Below are 24680 nucleotides of genomic sequence, written 5' to 3' on the forward strand. Positions count from 1 at the left end.
ACATTACTGGGGAGAGAATTTTGAGATATGAACCCTGGAATGTGCACAAGCACTTAACTAACAAACCTCACTGGTATTAAATCCACTAATTTTATCCCATATGAATATTTATAAAAATCATGAAAAAGCTATCGCTCACGAGGAATTCAATGAAAATGATAATGCACAAACGGCATTTAGAATTTGCTGTTCAAAACAGGAAATATGAACAAAAGACAATAAATTAAGTACAACATGCATTTTATGCAGTCAACCCGTAAATCTGTACATGTAGCAATGTACAACTGCAAGAATAATATGCTGAACTATTTATAAGATATTAGAACACTGCTATGCAGTGGGGTGAGCAAGTTGTATTTGCACAAATATACAACCCGAAATAAATGCAATGTTAGAGACAAAAGTACAACATAAAGTTAACGTACTGCCATATGACGGAGACAAATGGTACATAGTACAACTAGAAATAAATGCAGTTATTTACAGGAATGAAGAGCATATTCTGCTGTACAGTAGAGCAGACTGTACACCCACAATTTACAATAGGAACTAAATAAAATTATGTACATCAGTCAACAACCGGAGCTAATTTAATAAGTGAAAAGATGTACTAGTACATCAATGTAAAACCTGAAATAGCTAATTAAGTGAAATGATAAACACCAATGTACAACCGTAAATAACTAATTAAGTGAAGATATATGTCAATGTACATAAGGGAATAACTAATTAAATGAAATAATATAAATATACAGAAAGAAAGAAAAGCTGTGCGAGCACTGAAGCAATCAAGCCCGAGAGAGATACCAAGTGCAATGCCATGAGGAAGAATGTGTAATAGGAATGAATGAACTTCTATATGATATAAAAATCTGTGAACGCATTAATATACATGAAACAAATCACTATACGTATGGAACGACATACGACAGAAGATTCTCTCTTTGTAATCAAATAGCATTTGCTTGGAGAATGCTATTTATTGATCTATATAAGTAAATTAATTAAAAAACGTCATATAAGGTTTCAGAAAAGGTTATGGCAAACATGTCGTACTGATTTCAATGATTTTATTGTACATTCAATAACTTTAAAAGCGCTACGTTTAAACACTGAACGAATTTGTTCCAGAAAGGTTTACATAATGTGGATAGTTATCATCTTTGCATATCTATCGCATTTTGTTTTCGGTTTTGCTTGAAGCGTAACTACCACCCGTGAAAGTCTTATTCAGATAAGTTTTATTCGGATTTGCAAAAAATCGATTTTCGGTAAGAAATATTGAATATCCTTAAAAGTCATAACAACATCAAATGATGAATAAATTAACTACAGACAGAAAGTTTTAGATGACTTTTACGTTGTAAACCGCTTTCATATGCGACGTTGACGTAAATTAAACGTTTATGCGTTGATGTCACATGCCGTTTCTGATATCGGGTGACTCCGCCGTACCGAAATAACGGAATGGTTCTTTGTCCTGTGGCGTAATAATGCTGCAAAGAACGAATTTTGAGAAACGCCTACAAAGTTTATGACGAGAATAAAAAATCGAAAAGTCCAGCCATTTTGAGGAAATTGTGTTCTCGATCCTGTAATCAACTTCAACATTTAATAGCATTTAATTTTTGAGAATGTATGCTATGGATTTTGTATGATTTGGATGACAACACGTGCTCCACGTGAAAAGGTGACAGTGGTCACGAATCGCCGTTTAAGATCAGATTTAATAAACAATGATAATTGTATATAAAAAAGTAATTACATACAAGTTCTAAGACTGAATATATGCCATCAGTGAATGTTGCGCTTTTAATTTTCTTGAGTGTCACTGTTTTGTTTAGAAAAAAAGCTTTAGTATAGAAACCATATTTCGTGTTTATGAGCTTCTTGTGGTTAGAGAGAGGAGTGTCAGTATATTAAAGTCACTTGTGGTTATAGTAAGTAATTTGAACATTTTTTTGTTATTAACTCTAACTTCAATGTGTGTTAAAAGCAATTTACAATCGCAGGCAAGATGGTGATTTACAAGTTGTCTTGCTGGTCAATCAATGAACTAAATAATTACATTGGAAGATGCCAGACAAGGGTTCAGTTCTTTATGTGCGGTTAAATGTTCGTGTCTTACCGTTACTAAATACGATAAGGTCTATTTTCGTGTCCTATTGTATTCCAGAAAAGCAATGTGGCAGCATCTGAGATGAGTGCAAGTGATGCTTTGAGGTGATTTCCTACTGTAAGAAACTACCTTTAACATGTGATAACTGCATATACATAAGACAAGATAATTGGACCTTATCATTTTTTAATTTGAAGTAATGTTGAGGTGGCACTGTCCACAATGTAAATAGGCACAGATGCATGGTTTTGCTTGCAAGTCTTCAAATACAGTCGAATTAGTCATGTAAAAAGTGTTTGGTCAGAAAGTGTTTCCAAGTGAGACACTGTAGCTTCTTTAGTCTTCCGTACAAACGTTGTCTGTTGAGACATGTAATCATACGTTTTGACTTTACATTTTTTTAAAATCTGTTTAGAAAGCTAAAATTCAGCACCGAAATGAAGTCTAAAGCTGTGAAAAAATATCTGTAATACCGGTACTACATAATGTGTATTTGCTTCCTGCAATCTTGTGGTGTCAATTTAACAAAAATTATCTTGAGAACAAGTTTTGGCTTTTACTGAAAACAGTTTGCATTTAAAATGCAGTTACATTCTAAACGTTTGTATATTGTTTTGTATAAACTCAAGATAAAGTCGAGTTCAGTTTATGGCAGAAAGAAACTGCACGGTATAGGTGGATTGCAGTTTGTGGGAGATGGTACTTTTTGTAGAGAAAGAATCTATAGCTTTACATTTAGTGCGCCTTCTACGATTATATACTGACAGTATCAGTATGCAATACTGCAAACATGTATATCATAGTTACGATAGAATAGGAATGGTTTGTTTTCATGTTCCATAAATATTGGCCGCTTTCATTGCACAACATTATTCCAAATATTTTATGTGTTTTGTAAAAGCATTGCCTGTATAAAGTCACAGTTCTTACAGTATTGTTTTTAACGGAACAGTGATTACCTTCCTGCGATTTCCAGAGTTTCCAGAGTCAAAATAGTTCAAATGAGGGTTTGGTTGCTGGCTTTCATGTCTTATAAAGACGGAGCCATCTCTTTTCATCAGGACTTCTGGTGAGAAACATTAAATATTTTAACTTTTGCGAATCATCTTTGAGCAATCTAAACTGTTGAGAAATGTTAACAGACATTTAAACCTTTTGAAAAAAAATACAATATTTCCAAAAGCTAAAATGTAGTGAAGCAATGACGTTAAATATCCTTAATCAAATATATGTACATTGTACAAATTACATATGAGCTACCGGTGGTTGCAACAATAAGTGCCAGTAAATATAAAACATTCGTCGGCGTAATGAGTAATTGGGGCAATTTTATGGAATTAGATCTATCAGAACGCATCTTAGGATAATTTGAGTCTGTGTTGAAAGCATCTAAATAGATTTACATTCGCAAACAAGGTGGCGTATTTACCAGCTGTCTTGCTCAACGATCAATACACTTAACAATGACATTCAAAGATGACAGGCCAGATACTGTGATAAAAGAATTGTTTTCTACACAATGTTGCAGTCTGTGCTAATAATAAAGACAAGGTCGAGGCGGGAGTTGTTTGTTTTCTTTTGATATCAGTAGACGCTTATTTTGCCATAACAACTCTAGTTTCTGGTCAGAAGTAATGAATAACAATAGAAAAAGAATAGATAAACTTGTGCATTAATAAACTGAATGTATTTAGCTGCTTTTTTTCTCGGGAAAAGCTAGTAATCAAGTTATTGTCAACACGTTGAGATATTACGGTGATGATATGGTAGTCAAAGATTCTGGTTTCTCTTAGAGATGTATGTATTTTATTTAGAAGCTGAAAACGAGTAATGCTTATGAAAAGCTGATAAAACATCGATTAATACTGACATATAAATTGTAAACGGAATCTTACTAGTGTCGTAGAAACGTTGTAGCGTGGGCCGCGAGTCATAGAGTCCTCCCCCTCTTCCGTCAGACACAATCAAAGAGGGAAGCGTAGTGTCCAACTGTAAACGGGTTGAACACTAAACATGCGGTATGTCTCAAAACAGTAGGGTCGTAACCTCTTTTAATAAAACGTTTTATAATTTTACCAAATACATTTGGAAAATTACCATGACCCAAGATTTTACGAAGTTTGTAAACCACATCCCCATAAAAAACGGGTTTAGAAATACCTTCTCGCAGAAGTGTCTTTAAATTACTATTGAATTTTAAAACAGAATTACGATAGTAAAATTTAGCAAAATATTTACGCAATTTGTAATAACGGTAGCCTTGCTGAAGAAGTTTACTTGTAATATATAGATTACGTTCATTGAAATGCTTGACATGACTACACGCTCTGGCAAACCGAATTAATTGAGAAATATATACCCCATAAGATGTAGTCTGAGGTACATCCCCATCCAAATGGGGAAAATTTACAATACTAAAGTTAAAATCATCCCTCTTGTCTTAAATTTTGGTTTGAATAATATTGTCATAAATAGAGAGATGTAAATCTAAAAATGAAGCATCAGTATCCGAATTGTTAGTTTTAATTAACTGAAGCTCTCTAGGATAAGTACCCACCAATTGACCAAAAAACGGATTATCCATATTAAGAATATCATCCAGATAGCGTGATGTATTATTAAATGCAGTTATAATATCTGCCTGCGTATCTGGAGAAAGACTCAACATAAAGTCTCTTTCATAACAATATAAAAACAAATCTGCGACAAGGGGTGCACAATTTGTTCCCATGGGAATACCAGCTACTTGTCTAAAAACTGCATTCCCAAACCCGATGTAAATGTTGTTCAATGAAAAGGAAAGGGCTTTACAAACTTCGTCACAGGTCCACATTGTATAATGTTTAATAATATTGCTAGTAAAAAAAGCTTTATCAAAACTGCAAGCGAGAAATGTAGCATTCTCTCTGGCAAAAGTCTTTTGAATTAGGGCAGTTAGTTTGTCATTTATTAAGTTATGTGGTAAAGTGGTTTACAAAGTAGAAAAATCGTATGTACTGACTGTAGATACCTTGTAATTATTAATTTTAAACTTATCCAGGATTTCACCAGAATTTTTAATCGGCCAAAATAAATCTTTACCAGAGTTTTCGTATACTTTATCGCAGTATCTTTCCACGTGGGCTTTCACAGCAGTTAGACATGATGTTAATAGTTTTGAAATATTTGTAGTTGTACAAGAGCTTGAATTAGCGATGAAGCGGGCTTTATATGGTTGTTTATGCAATTTAGGAATCCAGTACATGGTTGGTAGTTAAATTTGTTGATCGTCTATACGAACTTTCAAATTAGAATTTAGCCACAATTAATACAATTTTGCAGATTACGGCGATTTGTTTTGGATTAGTTTTATCCGTTCATAATATCTCTAGAATTCTTAAAACGACTAACTTGTACCGCTGAGTAACGAATTTGGGTTTGGTGCGGAGTCAACGTCCTTACTGTACGATTAATAAAACTGAAATAAAAACATGGATCTTATACACGATGGCTTAAATTTTTCCCAGACTGAACGCAAGCTGTATATTTCTTGATGAAACGGACAAAGTTATCTTGTTCTGAAAACTTTCGACCAAATGGTTTATTTGACAGAAACAAACGGCTTTAAACGTTCATTATTTTCTAAATGTGTTTGAAGCCGTATGATTTCCTAAGTCCCAGATTACGCACCGTTTATATGTTCTGCTTTCTTAAAGGCGCTATGCGGAACAAGTTTTCAATAATTGTGTTTCATATTACAAACCGTACCGCAAACTTGCGGAGTTTGAACTAAGACAAAAGAAAACTAATGGTCTCGTTAAAGTAAAAAAGAAAGTATTAAGAAAGCTATTCATTCACGTGTAAGTCTAAGTCATCAAATGTGCACTGTCGTTTTAGTACGAATTGTATTGGGAATCTTCTTAAGACAATGTTCAGTCGTTTAGACGACTTAAGAATAATAAATGATTACAAAATGACTCTGAATTAGTCAATAATTAACGGCAGAGTATTTAGAACAATTGCCACACTGCAAACAAGATCATTATGGCACTGGCTTCAGACATAATCAAGACCACTGCCGCACAAGAAACATCACAAATGGCAATTTTAATCTTTAAGTCTTTAAACAATCTGCTGTCTACTTTAAATTGCTGCAAGACTTGCAAATATTTCTTTAACATGTCAGTCGTAGACGGAAAATGTCGTCTTCAAACACACTACAATAATTGTGAATCCTGTTTTCCCTATATATTTACAATGCCGCTGATCACAGCGGGTCGTGTGTTCTCTTCTTTGGTAGTCCCGAGACCAAAATCGAATCCTGTGTTCTACTGAGTCTTTCCAATTTAAGACAAGTTGGAATACTTTTTTCTGGTATAGAAAGTTGTCTTACTATGCTGGAAACGGTTGGTTTTGCCTTTGCAACCAGTGTAAATCATGATCAGTCTGCACTATCCAGCCAGTATCTTTTTGGTAAGCACCCCTTTTAACAGTTTATGGTACTGTCCAAATTGGAAGATGGACAAGTTCATTATAGAAATTTAGCATGGTAAACCTTAATGGAGAAATCACGTAGATATGAACATTTACATATTACCTAAAGGTTTAGGCACTGTTGCACACTAAACTTAAAGGTACAGGCAACACTAAACTGCTTTTAATCACACCAACCTGTTCCTATACAGATGTGACACCACATGCAAGAACTAATGATCACAACAAAAGTTTAGTGAAAAAAAGAGATTTAGTGACCTGTTTTACTCTTGAACAACCAGTAAATGATCGGAAATCCTCAAGTACAATGATACAAAGGAATGAACAACTGGACGTAGATTCATTTATTACCAGTAAAGAACATATCTTTACTTAAAAACTGACATACAGAAAAACACTCTCTGCATTCACAATGCACGACAGAAGCTACATGTGCAATGGTATACAGTAAAATTAAAATTAATGTACTGCTGTACAAATGAGCACCTGAAAGCAGTGCAAGCATATATATATATATCGAGTAAATGAAGGATGCAGAATGGATTAAATAATTGCAGTATGATACAAAAGCTGCCACGCGATTATATGTAATATCGATATATAATATAGTACAACGGTATACAGTTCTTCGTATTCCACGAATAGCATGCTATATACCCTTGTTAGATAAATTGATGAGAAATTGACGCAACAAGGGCCAATTAGGTTAAGAACATGTCATGTCAACCTGAAAGCTTTAAATGTTTTGGTGTGAATGTGGTGCTAAAATGAAATTAGATCTCCGACAACTATAATCAAACACAATTCCATCAAGAAGTGTCAGTCTAAAAACAAGTAACTGAAACAATTTTGTGGTACTTACTGTAATAGAAATCACCTTGGGAACAATATCTGCCTATGCAACAGAAGAGATTTACAATCGTAAACATGGTGGTTTATTAATTACCAGCTGCCTTGCTGGAAGATCAATAAACTTAGTGTCAAGAGAGATAAAGGGGCAAATTGAATTCTCTTGTACACAGTGTTTCAGTCTAATGTTTGAAGTAAGAAGCTACATACGTTTTACCAGGAATAATTTCAAATTATACAACTCGAGAGCTGAACGCGAAACTGTCACAGTTGTATACAAATGAAGAACAAGCGCTCAGTACTCGAACTATTGAACCTTGGTGTTCTATACAGTTTCATACTAAGAAGCAATGTGTATTATTTGAGATGAGATCAAGTGAGGTTTGGAGGAGACGGTATAATTCCTGCAGTAAAAGTCCTACCCTTCAAGTTAGATTACTGCGTACATGTATAAATCGATTAAGAGCTGTATAATTTCATGTTCAAAAATACTGACACTTTTCTTTTCGGTTAAGAAGCATTCATCAAGACTAGTTTTCCGGTGAGATGATGTAGCTAAATGAGTCATCTTTGCAAATGTAGTCTGAGGAGAAATTGACTTTACTTGCATTAAAACTGCTTAGAAAGCCTTAATGTAGTCCTGAAATGAAGTTAAAACCTCTGACATTAAATATCTGTAATGGTACGTAAAATGTATGAATTTCCTACAATCTTGTGGTATTATGTTTAATAGAATGTACTTTTAGGATAATGTTTTACGTCTGCGTTGAAAACAATTTACACTATTAGTGCAGCAATAATCTACACGTTTGTACTTTGTTTTGAATACTGTCGAGTAAGGTGTGAGAGAGAATGCGTTGTCCACGCAGTAAGACCCTAATATGCGGTGCTTCACATACTTAGGAATAGTTGGAGTGCGGTTTGCAAGATGGTATTATTCATAGGGCAAGAATCAACGGTTATGCGTGTAGTGTATAGGAACCTTTCTCATCTGTTTTGCTGTATATACCTAAGACATGGTAGACTTTGGAGATATAGCACTATAAATGCAACATGAAGCTACGAACCTTCCATCTGTATTGCTGTATATACCTAAGACATGGTAGAGTTTGAACAGATGGCATTTTGGATGCAGCATGAAGGTACCAACCTTCCATCTGTATTGCTGTATATACCTAAGACATGGCGGAAAGTGAAGAGATGGCATTTTGGATGCAGCATGAAGGTACCAACCTTCCATCTGTATTGCTGTATATACCTAAGACATGGCGGAAAGTGAAGAGATGGCATTTTGGATGCAGCATGAAGGTACCAACCTTCCATCTGTATTGCTGTATATACCAAAGACATGGTAGAGTTTGAAGAAATTGCATTTTTGATGCAGATTGAGGCTACAAACTTTCCATTTGTATTGCAGTATATACCTAAGACATGGCGGAGGTTGAAGAGATAGCATTTTCGGTGCCGCATGAAGCTGCGGACCTTCCATCTGTATGTCTGTATATATACCTAAGACATCTTTTTACAGATTTTATTAGTAGAAATGACATTTTAATGCAGTAGGTAGCTATGACCCGTCTATATGTATTACTGCACATATTTCAAATGCGATAGAATACAGGTCTTTTTGTTACGATAAAAATTACATATTGGTTCCTGTCATGTCACATTTTGTAAGAAATGTAAGTCAAGATTTTGTGGTGATGGGCATTGCCCGTTTAAAAGCCACAGATATAACGGCATGTAGCAGCACCAATTAAATAAGGACGAGTGTGGATTATTTGTTTCAAGGTTTGCTTCAAAAGGATCTTTTTACAGATGTTATTAACTATCACAACAGCAATCTTTTAGTGCGGTGTAGCGATGAGATGATGTAAAAAAATATGTGCTACCTGCAGCTGTAGGAAAGAATTTCAGAAAATATAAGGTGTTTATGGTCGTAACAAGTAATTGGTGCAATTTCGTGTTATTATCTCTAACAGTAAGTACCTTGAGGGCCATCTGAATTTATACTGAAATCCACAAATTAGATCTAGAGTGGCAAACAAGGTGGCTTATTTACCAGCTATATTTCTGGACGATACGAAATCTTAATGACATTCAGAAAAAGCAGGCCAGTACGAGACAATTGGATTGTTTTCTATGCAATAGATAAAGATAAACTTGCAAACTTCAAATAAGCTTGAGTGTATTTTATATTCTATACAGGATATTGGTGAGAAACAGTCACGTGTTGTTTTTTCTTTAAGTAGGTTTGAACTTGTGAGAAATGTAATAAATCCTTTTTCCTTTGTATTTTTGAGATTACTTGGAAAGCAAAAATGTAGCGCTGAAATAAGTTAAACCCTGTAATCATACGTTATTCTTGAAAGCTTCCTGTGGTTTGGTCGTGATAAGTAATTGGTGCAATTTGCGGTATTTAACCTAATAGAAAGTACCTACAGGACCATTTGAGTCTGTGTTGAAAGCATCTAAATAATTTTACAGTAGCAATCAAGGTGGCTTGTTAACCACGCGGAAAGCTTGTATATAAGTTCATTGCTGTGATCAAACGAAACGCGTATCATTGCGAAAGATTGAGATCTGACGGTGCGAATTTGTTCAAGTGGAAATCTTCAAAGTTATATTCTTTCATTTTGAAATGTGGCATCAGTGTTTTCTGGTCCTTTGGGATTATGGTGCCTGTGCAATATCTGTCTAATAGAATTACGCTTAAGCTGTTGCTTTGGGGTGGGTGGCATGAGGGGTGTTGCACTTTATTTTACTTTTTATGAACATAGTCAAACCAATTCTGCTAACATCTTGCTTATTTACATTCTATGCTTGGCTTCCTAAGGATATTATACCGGTATATTTTTAGTGACATATATATTTATTAGAGGCAGCTGATAAAAGCATCGAGTAATACTGACCCAAAAACGTGCAAATGAAGCTCATTATCATCATCATTATCATCATGAGTTTTGATGTGTTCTTATAGCTGGTATATCAGTTATATTATGAAAACATCCTGGTCCTCGAAACAACCGTTTAAACACTCGCGACGTAACGACCTACTGAATTACGTGAAATTCATTCTTACTATACAAATGTATATAAATAGACATTTTGGCATCCATGACCCTTCAATGGTCACTTACCAATATGACCATTACCTCTAGACACATTTTTAACATAATATCCTCTTAAACAGAGACTTACCCTAAGCCCTCTTTACACTGTTTATAGTATATAGATCGAAGGGGTCCGTGCAAAAAGGTACCTATCTCCATTTAGAAAAAATGTTGGAGAAACGCATTTTTGTAAAATTTCGGTGAAGCATGATAGTTCCCAAAATAATTGCAGCTATAAATTGTATATTATTTGAACAGTCATATTACCCAGTTTCGTCTATGTTGCACTATTTATTTCATTTTTATTATAAAAAATGTTGTTTTTGTCGATTATGTTTATGCAACAAGGGTTCTAAGTCCATGGAGTTATGCAACAAGGGTTCTAAGTCCATGGAATTAGGACCATTGTTGCATTTAAACCATGATTTGCACATTATGTTGCCTAAAATATATCAATGAAATATATTAATTTCACATACTTGATGACTTTTAAAATTATTGATATAGTCCATTTACATTAGGCTTGTGTTCTTTTTATTATCCGAAACAGCCATCAAAGCCCTGAATTCTTTGATGTCAACTCATTGTGGAGTGAGACCCAATCTTGCATACTTGAAATACCAATTTATTCCTCTTAAACAGAAGAACACGCTGCTGGGGGAGTTAATCAGGTGGGGAATGTTTTTTTATGACACAAAGGTCCTACATGTAACTCCATATTGACCAAAAATGGAGATAGACACCTTTTTGCACGGACCCCTTCAATTGATTACTGAACATAGTTTGTCAATCTTAATCCTACTCAAGGTATTTCAATGCAGTAAAAATGTAATCTATCTATGTTACCTGCAAAATAGGATAACACAGTCATGCATTTAATAGTCCTCAACTTGTTTTCATACATGTTCTCATATTTCTAGACAGTTTCCCCATACCTAAGCATACAATCAAATGTTAGCAGGGTTGTGTCCATTTTTCCAAAAAACTTCACACAGGATCATTTTTTTCCGACTCAAGTAACTATTTCAGAAAATGAACCACAGATTGTGAACTTCAGTGCAGTTAACTACACATGTATATAAAATAGTGCCTTCTTAAAGTTTGTATTTTAAGTTCTAGTGCCTACCTTAAAGCAATTTAAAATATATTAATTCATTTTTGTTAACTGATACATGTTTATTAAATCATTGCTGATTTAGCATCATTACTATATCTGTACACAAACCTTTCATTTCTTACTTTTCTCGTGCAAAGGAATTCATAACTGCAACCATATTAATAAACATTAAATGACGCAGCGTTTCTTTGCGGTGGCACTTTAACTGTTCACAAGATGCGATTGATTGCTAACTATACAACGTGAACGCTATCTCATTGTTAAATTATTTATTTTTTACTTTCAGGATGTGCAAATATCAAAAGAACACCAACGTGTCCAGCCACGATCCACGTCAATATCATCACGTGGAAGTATATCAACAGTATCACGTGGTAGTATAAAGAGCGATCCCTTTGCAGGCTACGAGGACACAAGTAGTATAAGTGCACGGAGTGACACGAGCGTAGATAGCTATGTTTTTGATCCTTCTTTTGGTAGGAGTTCCTCTTTATTTTACTTAGAAGTGTTTATTTTGTACTTTTGTCATTAAAAGAATAAGAACTCGGATGCTTTACCAAATACACTTAAGACATTGGAAACAAAATTGTCAAAGAAGACTTTACTAATATATGTAATTATGCAGTATGCATAATAAATGAAAGGTAGTAATATTTCTGTGACTCCTGCTGAGGAAGTACGTATTAGTATTAATATTAATCTGATGTATAGAGATTCGGTCGTCGGAGTAGAATATCGATTGTTCCTTAAAGTCGTTACACCGTTAAAGTCGATAACGCAAGTGACGTTGACGTAATTAAAAACGTGCACGCGGCGTTGCTAAACGTAGCATCGTAGAACGCAGCCTGTACTGTTTTCTTTTTGTGACTTTTCCATGCCAAAATACTTAATGGCGTTTGTTCTTGTTGCGTTACTTTGAGGAAACGACTACTTTTGACAAGAATGAAAGTCAAAAATGATTTTGATAAATAGACAAAACGTCTGGAAGTTTTGAAGAAATGTTTACTTGTGTGTGTTTTTGTAACAATGGTCACGCTGCTTGTAAACAACAGAAAACAGCATACTGTATCAGATATAATGAATAATGTTACATGAATAATACTAAATGTTTGTCAAAATGTTTGCATATAAGTGCAAGAATGATGGACGAGTCGTTTTTCATAAGAAACACTTGACTACTTTGAAGAGAAATCAGACTTCATTCATTAAGCGCCTATGTAGAGGTAACTGTTGATTTACTTCAGTGTATTTTTATTCTTCGTATATGACATAGGTGCTATACGACCCGACTTATATCCGAGGAAAGACGCTGTGCTACAACAATCCTCCGTAGACAGAAGTTTTGGACGTCTTCATATACGTCTTAAATATGATTTCAGAACATCAGACCTTGTAGTCCATTTGATTGAAGGTATATATACATGTTTCCTAGATGACTAATTTGTATTGTAAATGATACGCAAGGTTTTGGTAGTTAACTTGTTCTTAACCCTAATCATGCTGGACACGACTGATTCTGCATTTGCGACCTGTGTAGATCATTATCAGCCTGCACATCCGTGCAATCTGATCATGATCTGCACTGTTCGCAATTCAGTCAGTATATTTTTAGTTAGCACCCCTTTTAACAGTTTATGGTACTGTCCAAATTGAAAAATAGACAAGTTCATTATATTTTAGCAGGGTAAGGGTTCACGTCATTCATATGTCTATTATACATTATATAAATGGTGCAATCCGTATGTACAATACGGCTTAACAAGTCGTTTTGTGACATGTTTCCCATGTAAGCTGCACTTGTCTACAAATGCTGTAAAATTGCACTTGTACGAGACTGCATACTGAACACTGTCAAAGGTTCTATCTGATGTACGGTTAGGCCTACCATAATTGAACAATTGATGCGTCTCACTGTCAGCATAATGTAATAGAAGCTCTAGCATGTAGAGACGTTCAGTTCGCATAACTGAGACACATGCTAGGTTTAATAATGATTTATTTTAAGAAAAAGAGGGAAAATATCATTAATTGGTTATTGTATGGCTTTTGATCCTCTCTTTATGTCAGCTTAAAGTCTCAACAGAAGCTGCTAAACACTTTTCTTCTACTGAAATCTGCGTTTCTTCTTTACATGCTATAAATCAAATGAAATTCGTATAGCCGATAGAGCACACCATATATCTTTAAGCATTGAACAAGTTAAAGAAGATTTTATATTTCAGTTTGTTGATTGATATATTGCAGCGCAAATTTATATAATTGCAGCGCAAGATCTTCCACCATCAGAGAAAATGGATCCAGACGGCGGCTTCAGTGATCCCTACATCAAAGTTAGCATAGAACCGATAGTAGATGAAAGGACCCGCCAATCCTCCGTGAAACGCAAAACTGCTAACCCCTTCTATAATGAGTATTTTAAATTCCCGGCAACTTATGACGTCATCAAAGAATCTTCACTGGTATTTCTAGCATACGACTACGACAAGTTTTCCCGCCATAAATTGATAGGTGAAGTCCGGATAGATCTGTCAAAGGTAGAGACAAGTAACAGTGTGGAGATGTGGTGTGATATACAGAAACAAACACAGGTAATACACAAATATACAGATTGTCGAAACTATTAAGGTAGTTCTGCACGTTCTGATGAATTTTTCTACAATGTAGAATTTTATTATTTTTTCAAAACACCAACTCTCCCTCTCAATTCTCGTCATGATGTTCTGAAGTTAGAAGACAGTGTTCATAAATGTTATCCCAGTTAAAGAATCCCTTACGTTTGTAAGGGTAACAGAAAGCATGGCATGTAAACCACAAAAATGCGCGTGTAAATTTATATAAAAAGCCAAACCTAATGAACCATATATGCATGTTCCCAATGCCTTTGCAGAAGACAGACAATCAAGAAAAAACACAATCAAATGCTCCAAAACAAAACCGCCAAAAACAGATATCAAATACAGTTGAATATCGTTACCTCGATATCGGTTAGCTCGATACTCCGGTTAGCACGATGTGTTTGAGTCGGTCCCGATTTTTCCCTATTTATCTTAATGTAATTATTTATCTTTACCTCGATATTTTTAGCTCGATATTTTGTTTAGCTCGATGAGATTTTTCAGTCCCGTCAACTTACCTGTACAGTTTTTACACCTGGTTTCGTCGATGGCACAGCTTGTCAAAAAATATCCATGTTATTTGTAAGGTGTGACCTATTGTTGTCCGGTGATGTATTAATCATATTCAAGTTAGTTTGTGTCTTTGTTTTGTTTGTTATTTAATCTTTAATCCAATTTAAATGTCAGGAAGTTTGCATTTAATTCCCAATAATTAGTGTTATAAAACACCGTGCAAGCATGAAAGCTGTTTTCAAATATAACAACTAATTTGGATGAAATATTTTCTGTTTGACGGAGTAAAAATCTGCCATTTAGGATTGAGTAACAATACGCGTATTTGGCTGGCAAATTTTCGTTATTGAAGCACAGTCAAAATGACTACTCAACAAGGAAAGTTACCACTGCATTCAGGCTTGTTTATAGAAGGAATAAAAATGCTAATGCTAATTAAAATATTTTATTTGTAAATAAAATTAAAATCGTATTTACGTTTTATATTATTTCTTCCCCCTTTCAAACCCTCTGAAAAAAAAGCATTGGATATAATGACAATATAGACGTCCAACACAAGTACAAAGAAGTCCCAGATAGTCGATATCGTTACGTCGCACTTCGGATACGTCGATGCAATTTTTACAGTCCCTTGAATATCGAGGTAACGGTATTCGGCTGTAGATTGCTACATAAATTAATGATCTATTCTCAGTTACGATAGTAAAAATTAGCAAAATATTTTACTCCATTTAATGGTAATACATTTATTACGTGCATTGTAATTCTCAACATGACTGCACACCCTAGCAAATCATGTACTTAATCAATTAAAGTTCTCTAATCAAAATTGCTGGTATGGATAATACAATTACGTATACAGAGATGTGAATCCAAAACAGATGGTGTGGCATCCGAATTGTAACATTTATATAACCAGAGTTCTCGGACATCAATAGTACCCTCCATTTGAGCAAGCAAAATACAACAACCAGGTCCTCCATTATTATTCAGAATATCATCAAGTTGGTGTGAGGTATTGCTAAGTGCAGTAATAATGTATTCACGTGTATCTAAAGAAAGACTGTCAAAATATAAAATCGGTATTCGTTTATTTCAAGATCTACAAACTCATTTTGTAGCATTGCACCAAGATCCAATATTAATAATTAGAAATTTCTACCGAGATGTAAGGTGTAAAAGAATTTTAATTTAACTTTGTCTGCTGAAACTTTACATAAATGTTGCACCCGCATTTTTATTTTCGTGGAAGGACCCTCGATACTTAAGGAAAAGTAACCGAAGATGAATAAAACTGGAAGTACATCTAACATTATACTTAGAGCGATCATGTTCAAAAGGTCTGCTTAAAAAGCTAGTTACAAGAACCGCAGTCATGGCATAAAACCAAGTTCAAAATATTTGTCCTTGACCCCAGTGGTAAAAAATTCGGCCCTTAGTTATTCCTCCGTAAAACGTGCTAGTTTGTTTAGAATTTGTCCACATAAACTACGTCCTCAGTCCAACATCTCTCCCAACGCGCTCACAGGACAGTATGCCTTAATCATGTCATTAAAGATCTAGAGAAATGGGTGGGAAGGGAAACCAATTAGGTAACAGGAAAAACCGAAGTAAATAATAATTAAAAACAGAGACTGCAAAACTTATGTATTTTATAAGGCGGATGTATGCATAGTGCATAGGTAAAACATCTATTTTATATAGCAGGTACAGATATATAACCTGAATATTGGTAAACAGCAAATTATATATAAATAATTCAGCTTATATCAGCACTGCATGAATACATGTTAATAGGTAAAGATAGGTCTCTATTCTAGTGGGAAGACTTACGTATATCATTCTATCCTAGTTTGCAGCTGTACGTATTATGAAACCTCGTATTCTGTCAGAGTTCTCTAATTTGGTGTTGAATTACTGGTAATAAAGCCTTCAATGGCACTGTGTAGAGCTATAAAGTCCCAACATTATTGACTTCACATCTGATCACAATATAAATCATTTTCGTGCGAGAGGAATCATTACAGGGCATTAACCTCTTGTATAATACATCGTTATTTATGTAGCAGCAATATATAAATTTAACAAATAAATACATTTTAGTACTGCAATTTGCTGTGTCCACATTTTAATTGGCACAGTAATAAAACAACTTTAGTGAACTCTGTCCTGATATAAACAAAGCATGCTAAGGCAATAAATGTTGGCTGTCTGTCTTATAAATTAATAATATAAGCACAAGCAAAGTTTTAGCAAAGCAACAATGAATCCTACCTCTGTCCTAATTGTACAAACCACGCAATACACAGAGATACATGCTGTCTCTGTCCGTTTTGTAAAATTATGAACAGAGCAAAGCAAAAATGCTTTCTTGCCTCCTTACAGTTATGAGCAATAATGGCTCTTTGTCTTGATATACGAACAAAGAGTGCTGCAAAAAAGGTAAATGTTTGTCCACTGTCCTCTCTATATAAACAAGAACAGAGGAACACCATGAAAGATCTGCAATCTTTGTAACAGAATTATAGGCAGACAACAAATGTTCTTTTTGCTTTTAGTAATTGTGACCTTGACCCTATGGCATCTAAGTGGCTATTTTTATTACAAAAAGTTAAGGCCTGCACTGTGATTAGAACAACTGTCCGTTGCCCACTACAATACAATAGACCAACTCTTTAGGGAGAGCCTCACTCGGGACGTTGAATTCATCATGTGAGGAAGCCATCCAGCTGGCTTACGGAAGGTCGGTGGTTTTACACAGGTGCCCGCCCGTAATGCATGGAGGATTATTTTGGGTCTTCCGCCACTATCAAAGCTAGAAAGTCGCAAACTGACCTATAATTGTGTCGGTGCGATGTTAAACCTAGTAAAAACAAAGAAACTCTTCAGGGGGATATGGAAGTACTCGAACATAGTCTTATGATACGTGTATGTCATAGAAAAGAATAAAACAGTTATAAATGTAATGTTTTCAACGTTTAAACATTACCAAGTTGTCGTCTGCGAGATGGTATGACCACAAGCTTAGGGCTAACTCGGTTATTGAACATAATCTCAAAAGGTAGAAAGGACTTATACGACTGTGTATGATAACAGTGTATGAATTGGTAAAATGTCAGGGGCCACACATTAATTTATAATCACCAGTCTGAAATATGCAGTATAACAATTTGCGTTATGGGGGATATTACCCACCATAAAGCCGCGGGTATAGCAATAGCTCTTGTGAAATTCGTCAGACCAAAGGGTATTTGTGACAAACAAAGATAGAGCACTGCAATAAAGGTTCATCAGATGTTAACAAACAGCATCAAAGGCTGATACGTGTATACAAATAAGAACAAAGCTATCCCCGAAATCTTTTTGTACGAAAGATTAGAACAGAGCAATGGATCCTGATACTAACCCCAGTGCAAGTGAGAGCAGAGCAAAGTAACAAAGGCTAAGTCCTTTAAGAACTAATGAAAACTAAGAAAGGAATACATGATTGCCCCTTCCCTTTTCTCAGACAAATGTACAGTCCAAGATAACACATGATAGCCCTCCGTCCACTGAGGAGAAACAGGAACAGAACAGATTAAAGCAATAACTCAGAGTAAGGCCTGTCCTTGGAACAAACAGTAATAAACCATTGGAAACTAGCTGTACCGTATTTTCCGGACAACAGGCCGCGGCCTATACGTTAAAATAAGTGAAATTTTCAGGAGTGCGACCTATGCGTCGAAGCGGCCTATACGTCATTTTATTTTTTCTAAATGGGCCTTTCATGCGGCCTATACAACAATTTTAATTTTTCACTTGCATTTTTAAAGTTGTTGAAATTCAACTGGATATTCCAGTGTCAATTTCAGATAATTTTCTCTTTCATGCCGGTGTTGCCATATTTTGCTTAATATCCGATCGAATCAAGTAAAATGTAAAGAGTACATAATGGACAATTTTGCCGAAAGGACCTTTGAAAACAGCTCACGAAAACTTACATTCGGACTCAACAGTTCACTGCATTCGACGTATTAACAAGTGTGATTACCTGTAAATACAATCCATTTCAGTGACTATTTATCGAGAACATTCTTTATACGACATGGTAATATTCACCGCATTGTGGTGTATAGGCCGCGGCCAATATGCCGGAGTGGCCTATACGTTAAATTTTATTTCTGAAATAGTTAAAATATACGACTGCGGCCAATACGGTGCAGCGGCCTATTGTCCGGAAAATACGGTATGTCCTTTTTGTACAAACAAGGACAGAGAAAAGAAATAAATGCAAGCGCTTTGCACATACAAGAGAATAGCAATGACGTAAATGCGGACTGTCTCATTTCGATATATATAGGTAAATCTGTCCGGTGTATACAGAAATATTGCTACGAATGCCTCTTCTCATTTTTCTTTGCAAAACAAAAGACGAAGCAATGAAAACAGGCATGTGTGTACAGGAATAACACAATGTATACTTGCTCTCAAACTTCTTTGTACAATCCAGAACAACAGAGTAAATGCTTAGTCCCTTAGTAGCCTTTGCACAAACAAATTTAACTTCATTCCTTGTAAAAAATAATAATGCAATGCAGACTGTATTTCGTTTGCCTTTATATTTACTTGGACTGATCAAAGCAATAAGCTTTTTTCTCTCTCTGTCTTCTGCACAGGAACGCAGTCGATCGTTATCATTTTGATTGACAGGAAAACAGCAGGACTTTCTTTTCTCCTTTGTTGATCACGACAGAGCAACTGCTGCAATAAAATCTAATCCTTTTTATCTAGAATTACAGTCTAGTACTTAATAGTGGGACTTCCTTTCCTTCCATTGATGGTGGGATAATTGTAAGCAAGTCCGTCTTTGTAACATAAAGCTATGACAAGGTTTTGTCAATGACAACATTAAAACTAGTCAGTGTACATTAAACTTTAATATAAATGCAGAATCTTTACTTTACACAGCAAGAGAGTGCTGAGCTGGGAGAAATTCTTCTATCACTAAGTTACTTGCCAACAGCTGAGAGATTAACTGTAGTTGTGATGAAAGCCAAAGATCTAAGAGTGCCAGTTACAACGCCATCTTCAGGTGAATTTGTCATTGCATGCACATATATTAAAATATATCAAGGTGTCTTTGGAATATCTATTCAAACATGATTTAATGTTTAACAGTTTTAAATGCATGCAGGTTTAATATATCTTTAAGCAAAAGACAACTTTATAACATTTCAAGCAGAGACAGATGTTAAGTTAAATACAAAGATTAAAATGTCTGATATTAGTAGTATAATTTCATACAAAATACATATGTTCCTTACAAATTCTGTTATTTCAAATTCAAAATGGTATTCATGTTTGATATTTGTTTATATTTCATGCAGCTGAATGTTATGCTCTGCATTTGAATGCAGACTGTGTCTGTAACAGTGGTTTTAAACAAGGGTGCACTTTGTCACCTCTTCTTTTTAACCTTTTATTGAAGATTTGGCTCTGAATCATGAAGCCCTTGGTGAAGAAATTGGTTCTGACAAAGAAAATTTCATCTTATTACAAACATAAAGCAATACATGTTGTTTGGTAGCAACTTTATATGAAATGCTGGTGAACATGTTTTTATTTCAAAAATTACAGATCCTTATGTGAGAATTACACTTGTTGTGGATGGTAAGAAAGTAAAACGGAAGAAAACAAGTGTGATGAAAGGAACATACAACCCTGTTTGGAATGAAGCCCTCTCCTTCAATATACCTGCTGAACTATTGCCAAAAGTCATGTTAGAATGTCATGTGGTTGAAAATGATATAATTGGTCATGGGGAATTTGTTGGCTGCTGTGTGATTGGGTCAAGGCGAGCAGGGAATGAAGGCAAACATTGGAATGACATGATCCAAAACCAACGTAAATCTATGGCCATGTGGCATCCCCTACACAGATAGACAGTGCCATTTTGGACCTTTATGTATATAGTGCCTAGCAGGGTGGTCTTATTTTAGTGTTGTCTTGCAACACATAACACAAGGCTAAACAGTTAAATAATTATATTTATCAAAAATAGAGAGACAGAAATAATGTATATTTTATATGTGTATACTACTATAACCTATCTATTTGCAGAGTGCTTGGTAATTTTTTGTTTATGTTTTGTAAGAAAAATCAGGATATCCGAAATTTTTCGGTTTGCTATGAAACTAGAAGCCTAGAAATCTTGATTTCAAGAATTCCTCTAAACATCCGAAATAAAATGCTTTTAGTCTATACTGACTACAGTATATTAAATGACTGTTCTTTCATTAGAAAATAACTCTTTTTAAGCTCTGTCACAAAATTAGCATGTTTTGGTAAAACTAGCTTTACCAAATACAATGTACAGATGATTTCATATTTGTGTTGAAGGGAATTTCTAATGACTAGAAATAGGGCTTACTTTTACAAGAAATTCAAAGGAAAATACATATAATGTGTAATAATGTAACATCAGATTCAAGTGTCACTTTCATACAGGTGGCTATAAAGAGCTTGCATATTTACAACTTGAAAAATAAGTGGTGATTTTGGAATTAAACCTAAATTGAAACTGTTTTAAATTCATTATTATGTTCTAATTGTGTTCATTTGAAACATTGGAACAGTGTTTTAATATAAAAATGCCTGCTGAGGTACAATAGACAGTCGGGTGTATTTAAGCCATATAAAAGTATTATCTGACAGGTTGGAGTATATATGACAGATAAGAGCAAAAAAATCAACATTGGATTAAATTCAGCCAATTTGCATATGAGCTGTGTTGGAGTACTCAAGTCTTTGACATAAGCCAGTCACCATTTGATGCTATCAATACATCATTTTGACATCACGACTTAAGTAAGAAACCCCACCATTGAAAATTTTTTCCATATCAGACGTGAGTTGAATACAGTGCTTTTGTCGAGATTTTTTGCAAAAAATAAGCTGTAATTTAGATCAGAAATTCATAGGTATATAATAAAAGGATATATGCCAAATTTCAGCATATACCTATGTCATATTTCAGCATTTACTAGATAAGAAATCGTCATCAAACATAACTGAGATTTTTACAAAGCCCTCAACCAATTTGCCTAGAAATCATTATATATTTATTTCATTTGTCTACATATATTTGTCAAAAAACTGAGCCTAAAAAGTCTACATTAAATGTTCCCATCCCTGTCATTTTTGTTGTACAGTGGAAATGATCTTTCATTGCTTCATTAAATGATCCATTCTGACGAGCTTGGTTGCAATAATTGCATTGTACTGTAATTAAAACGGGCATCAAATTGGCTTCAGGAATGTTAGAAGAGTACTTACTACTACAATTAAAATGTCATTTATTTAGGATTTTCTTGCACGGTTATCATCCATTGAAATGCTGGACAGCAGACAAATAAATGAACAGTGTTTTTATGACTTTCAGTTAAACCCTAACAAATGAATATTTTTCATATCATGTACCAATATTTTTGCTTTTCCTAACTTGTTCATGTTGTTTTCACAGATAGTGTCACAATGATTATTAATGTACCCACCTAGCACATAATGACATTACTTTATATTCCCTTAATAATGCCCCAGGGTGTTACATTTAGCAAAACGGGGGTGATTATTAAGGCCCTAAAATGGGGTGTTTTTACATTTTTTTCAGAAATGTAAGTTATGAAGGAATGTTAACAAACAAGCACTACAATATTGCAGGTATTCACTTTTAACCAAAATTTTCACTTAATAAATATCTATATATTTTTTTTGAAAATAGGGAGAAGGGGTTTATTAGTGAGTGGGAGGGTGTAAATCAGAGAATATATTGTAAATCTTGAAAATGTTCAACAAGTGTTGCCAAGAGTTGTATCATTTAGAGTTTATGAAGCTTAATACTCTGAAAACACTTCTTTGTTCAAATAATAAAACATATGAAGGAATGTAGATCTTCTACATGAGAATGAAGTAGCCTAGTTTCGAAAGTGTGTGTGATATGTTTTGGAGGCAGAGTTTCAGTTGAAGGAGATTCCAATCAAATAGAACTGAGATAAAATATTTTTAATTTCATAATAAAAACAACAATCATATTTCAGTAACCATTAACATTTTTAATGTTGTCCAACCATATCACATTAACCATGATATACATTAAATGCTTGTGATTTATATATCTAAGTTGTCATATTGAAAAGGGCCATCTTGTAGACCAATGCTTGGTTATGAAATGTTGTTAATCAAATATTTTCAAAATACTCTGCAAACCTAAACAAATAAATCACAGAAGAAAGCAAATATACATTTTCTTAAAAAAAAAAAAACAGATTGTATTTTATGATTTTACATAAAAATCTAAATTATGAAAATTTCAACAAGATGGTACTTTTCAGTGTGATGTCTCACATAAAAAATTGTGACCATTAAGATCTTTGAGTTGTCAGGTTAAAGAAGACCTTTCTCCAAAATGTTGTTTTAAGCAGCAATCTATAGTTAATACAACAGTTATGAATGTAGATATACTTAAACCATTTTCATTCTAAATAATCCACAAATGAGCGCGCTGTGCAAAAACCAATATTAGGGCTTCGTGACCAGCAAGGATCCAGATCAGTGCACAATGCACAACCACACTGTTGGAATATCCCCACATCCACACTGTTGGTTTATCCCCACATTCATACTTTTGGTTTATCCCCACATCATCACTGTTGGTTTATCCCCACATCCACTCTGTTGGTTTATCAATTTCAGCACTAATGTTGATAAATGAACAGTATGGATCCAGATCAGACTACATGAATGTGCAAGCTGATCGTGATCAACACTGTTTGCAAAGTCCCATCACTGGTTTTCATACAGTGGCACTCAAATATTCTTCAAGCTACAGTTTTCTATAACAGAATTCTAAAATTTTGAAAGTCACTTTTATCACATAGTCTTTTGTAACATGACAACTCACATTTTTATCTCATTGAAAATCACGGAAATTCTTCATGGTATATTTTTGTGTCAATAAAATTATAACTAAGTACATGACTTTGTTTATTTCATTCTGTAATACCATTCAATGAAATACTATTGAAACATACTGCAGTTCACACTGACCATAAAATGTGGAAAAAAAACTATCTAATAAAATGCATTAAGAAGCAAAACAGATGCTGGACTAGACAATAGTCTGTATATTTAATCCAACTGTTATTCTAAATGAAAACACCGATATTAATAAATACCAAACCCAACATTCAAGACTGTCAAAAAGGGTTGATTTAATTTGTTTTTAGCCAAATAATTTGTCAAAAGGTAGAAACTTCTTGCTGAGATGGAAGAAATAATTTGCAGAAATTATATTCTCATGAAACTAACAAACTTCTCGGTACTGGTAGAGATTTTGTTAGTTAGAATTACTAGGTAAAGACATTTTCTGATAATAATAACTATAACAGGGTTTTTACTTAAAATTAACAACAGACTGCAATATAAGAAAAGTTTCTTTCATGACAGAGAAACACACACGGCCTAAAAAATGTGCACACCTGACGTGATATTTTGGTTAGTGCACATCATAGATTTTCTCTTCGCTTGTGCACATTTTAAGTTTTACTTGAATCCTTCAATCAATGAAAAGGTTTAGCTGAGACAAGAAATATTTTACAACAGACAGATGAACTAATTAATTGACAGTGTGATTACCAAATGTATTAAAAAGTTCAAACAATATCTACAATTCAGCTATATAAAAAACAAGTTAAACATATTAACCTTAAGCCTGCTGGTGGCAAGTGATTCTGCCTTTGCGACCAGTGCAGACCAAGATCAGCCTGCACCTGCACCTATATGCAGGCTGATCATGGCCTGCACTGTTCGCTATTCAGTCACTACATTTTCAGTGAACACCCCCT

The 24680-nt window shown here is 34.4% G+C and overlaps 1 protein-coding gene across 5 annotated transcripts in view; it reads left to right on the plus strand.

Annotated features, from left to right (window-relative positions):
* LOC128556220 (synaptotagmin-6-like) overlaps positions 1-24680 on the plus strand; it is a 133908-nt gene that overhangs the window by 76085 nt on the left and 33143 nt on the right. For 3 of the 5 annotated variants that reach the window (XM_053540509.1, XM_053540514.1, XM_053540512.1), the window contains 5 exons: positions 11958-12147; positions 12945-13082; positions 13937-14259; positions 19747-19870; positions 20416-21631. In XM_053540509.1, the coding sequence (XP_053396484.1) occupies positions 11958-12147; positions 12945-13082; positions 13937-14259; positions 19747-19870; positions 20416-20720 (1080 nt within the window). In that variant the 3' untranslated portion in view covers positions 20721-21631. The other 2 variants (XM_053540515.1, XM_053540510.1) reach the window with 2 other exon arrangements.

Source organism: Mercenaria mercenaria, chromosome 4, assembly GCF_021730395.1.
Source record: "Mercenaria mercenaria strain notata chromosome 4, MADL_Memer_1, whole genome shotgun sequence".
Lineage (NCBI taxonomy): Eukaryota > Metazoa > Mollusca > Bivalvia > Venerida > Veneridae > Mercenaria > Mercenaria mercenaria.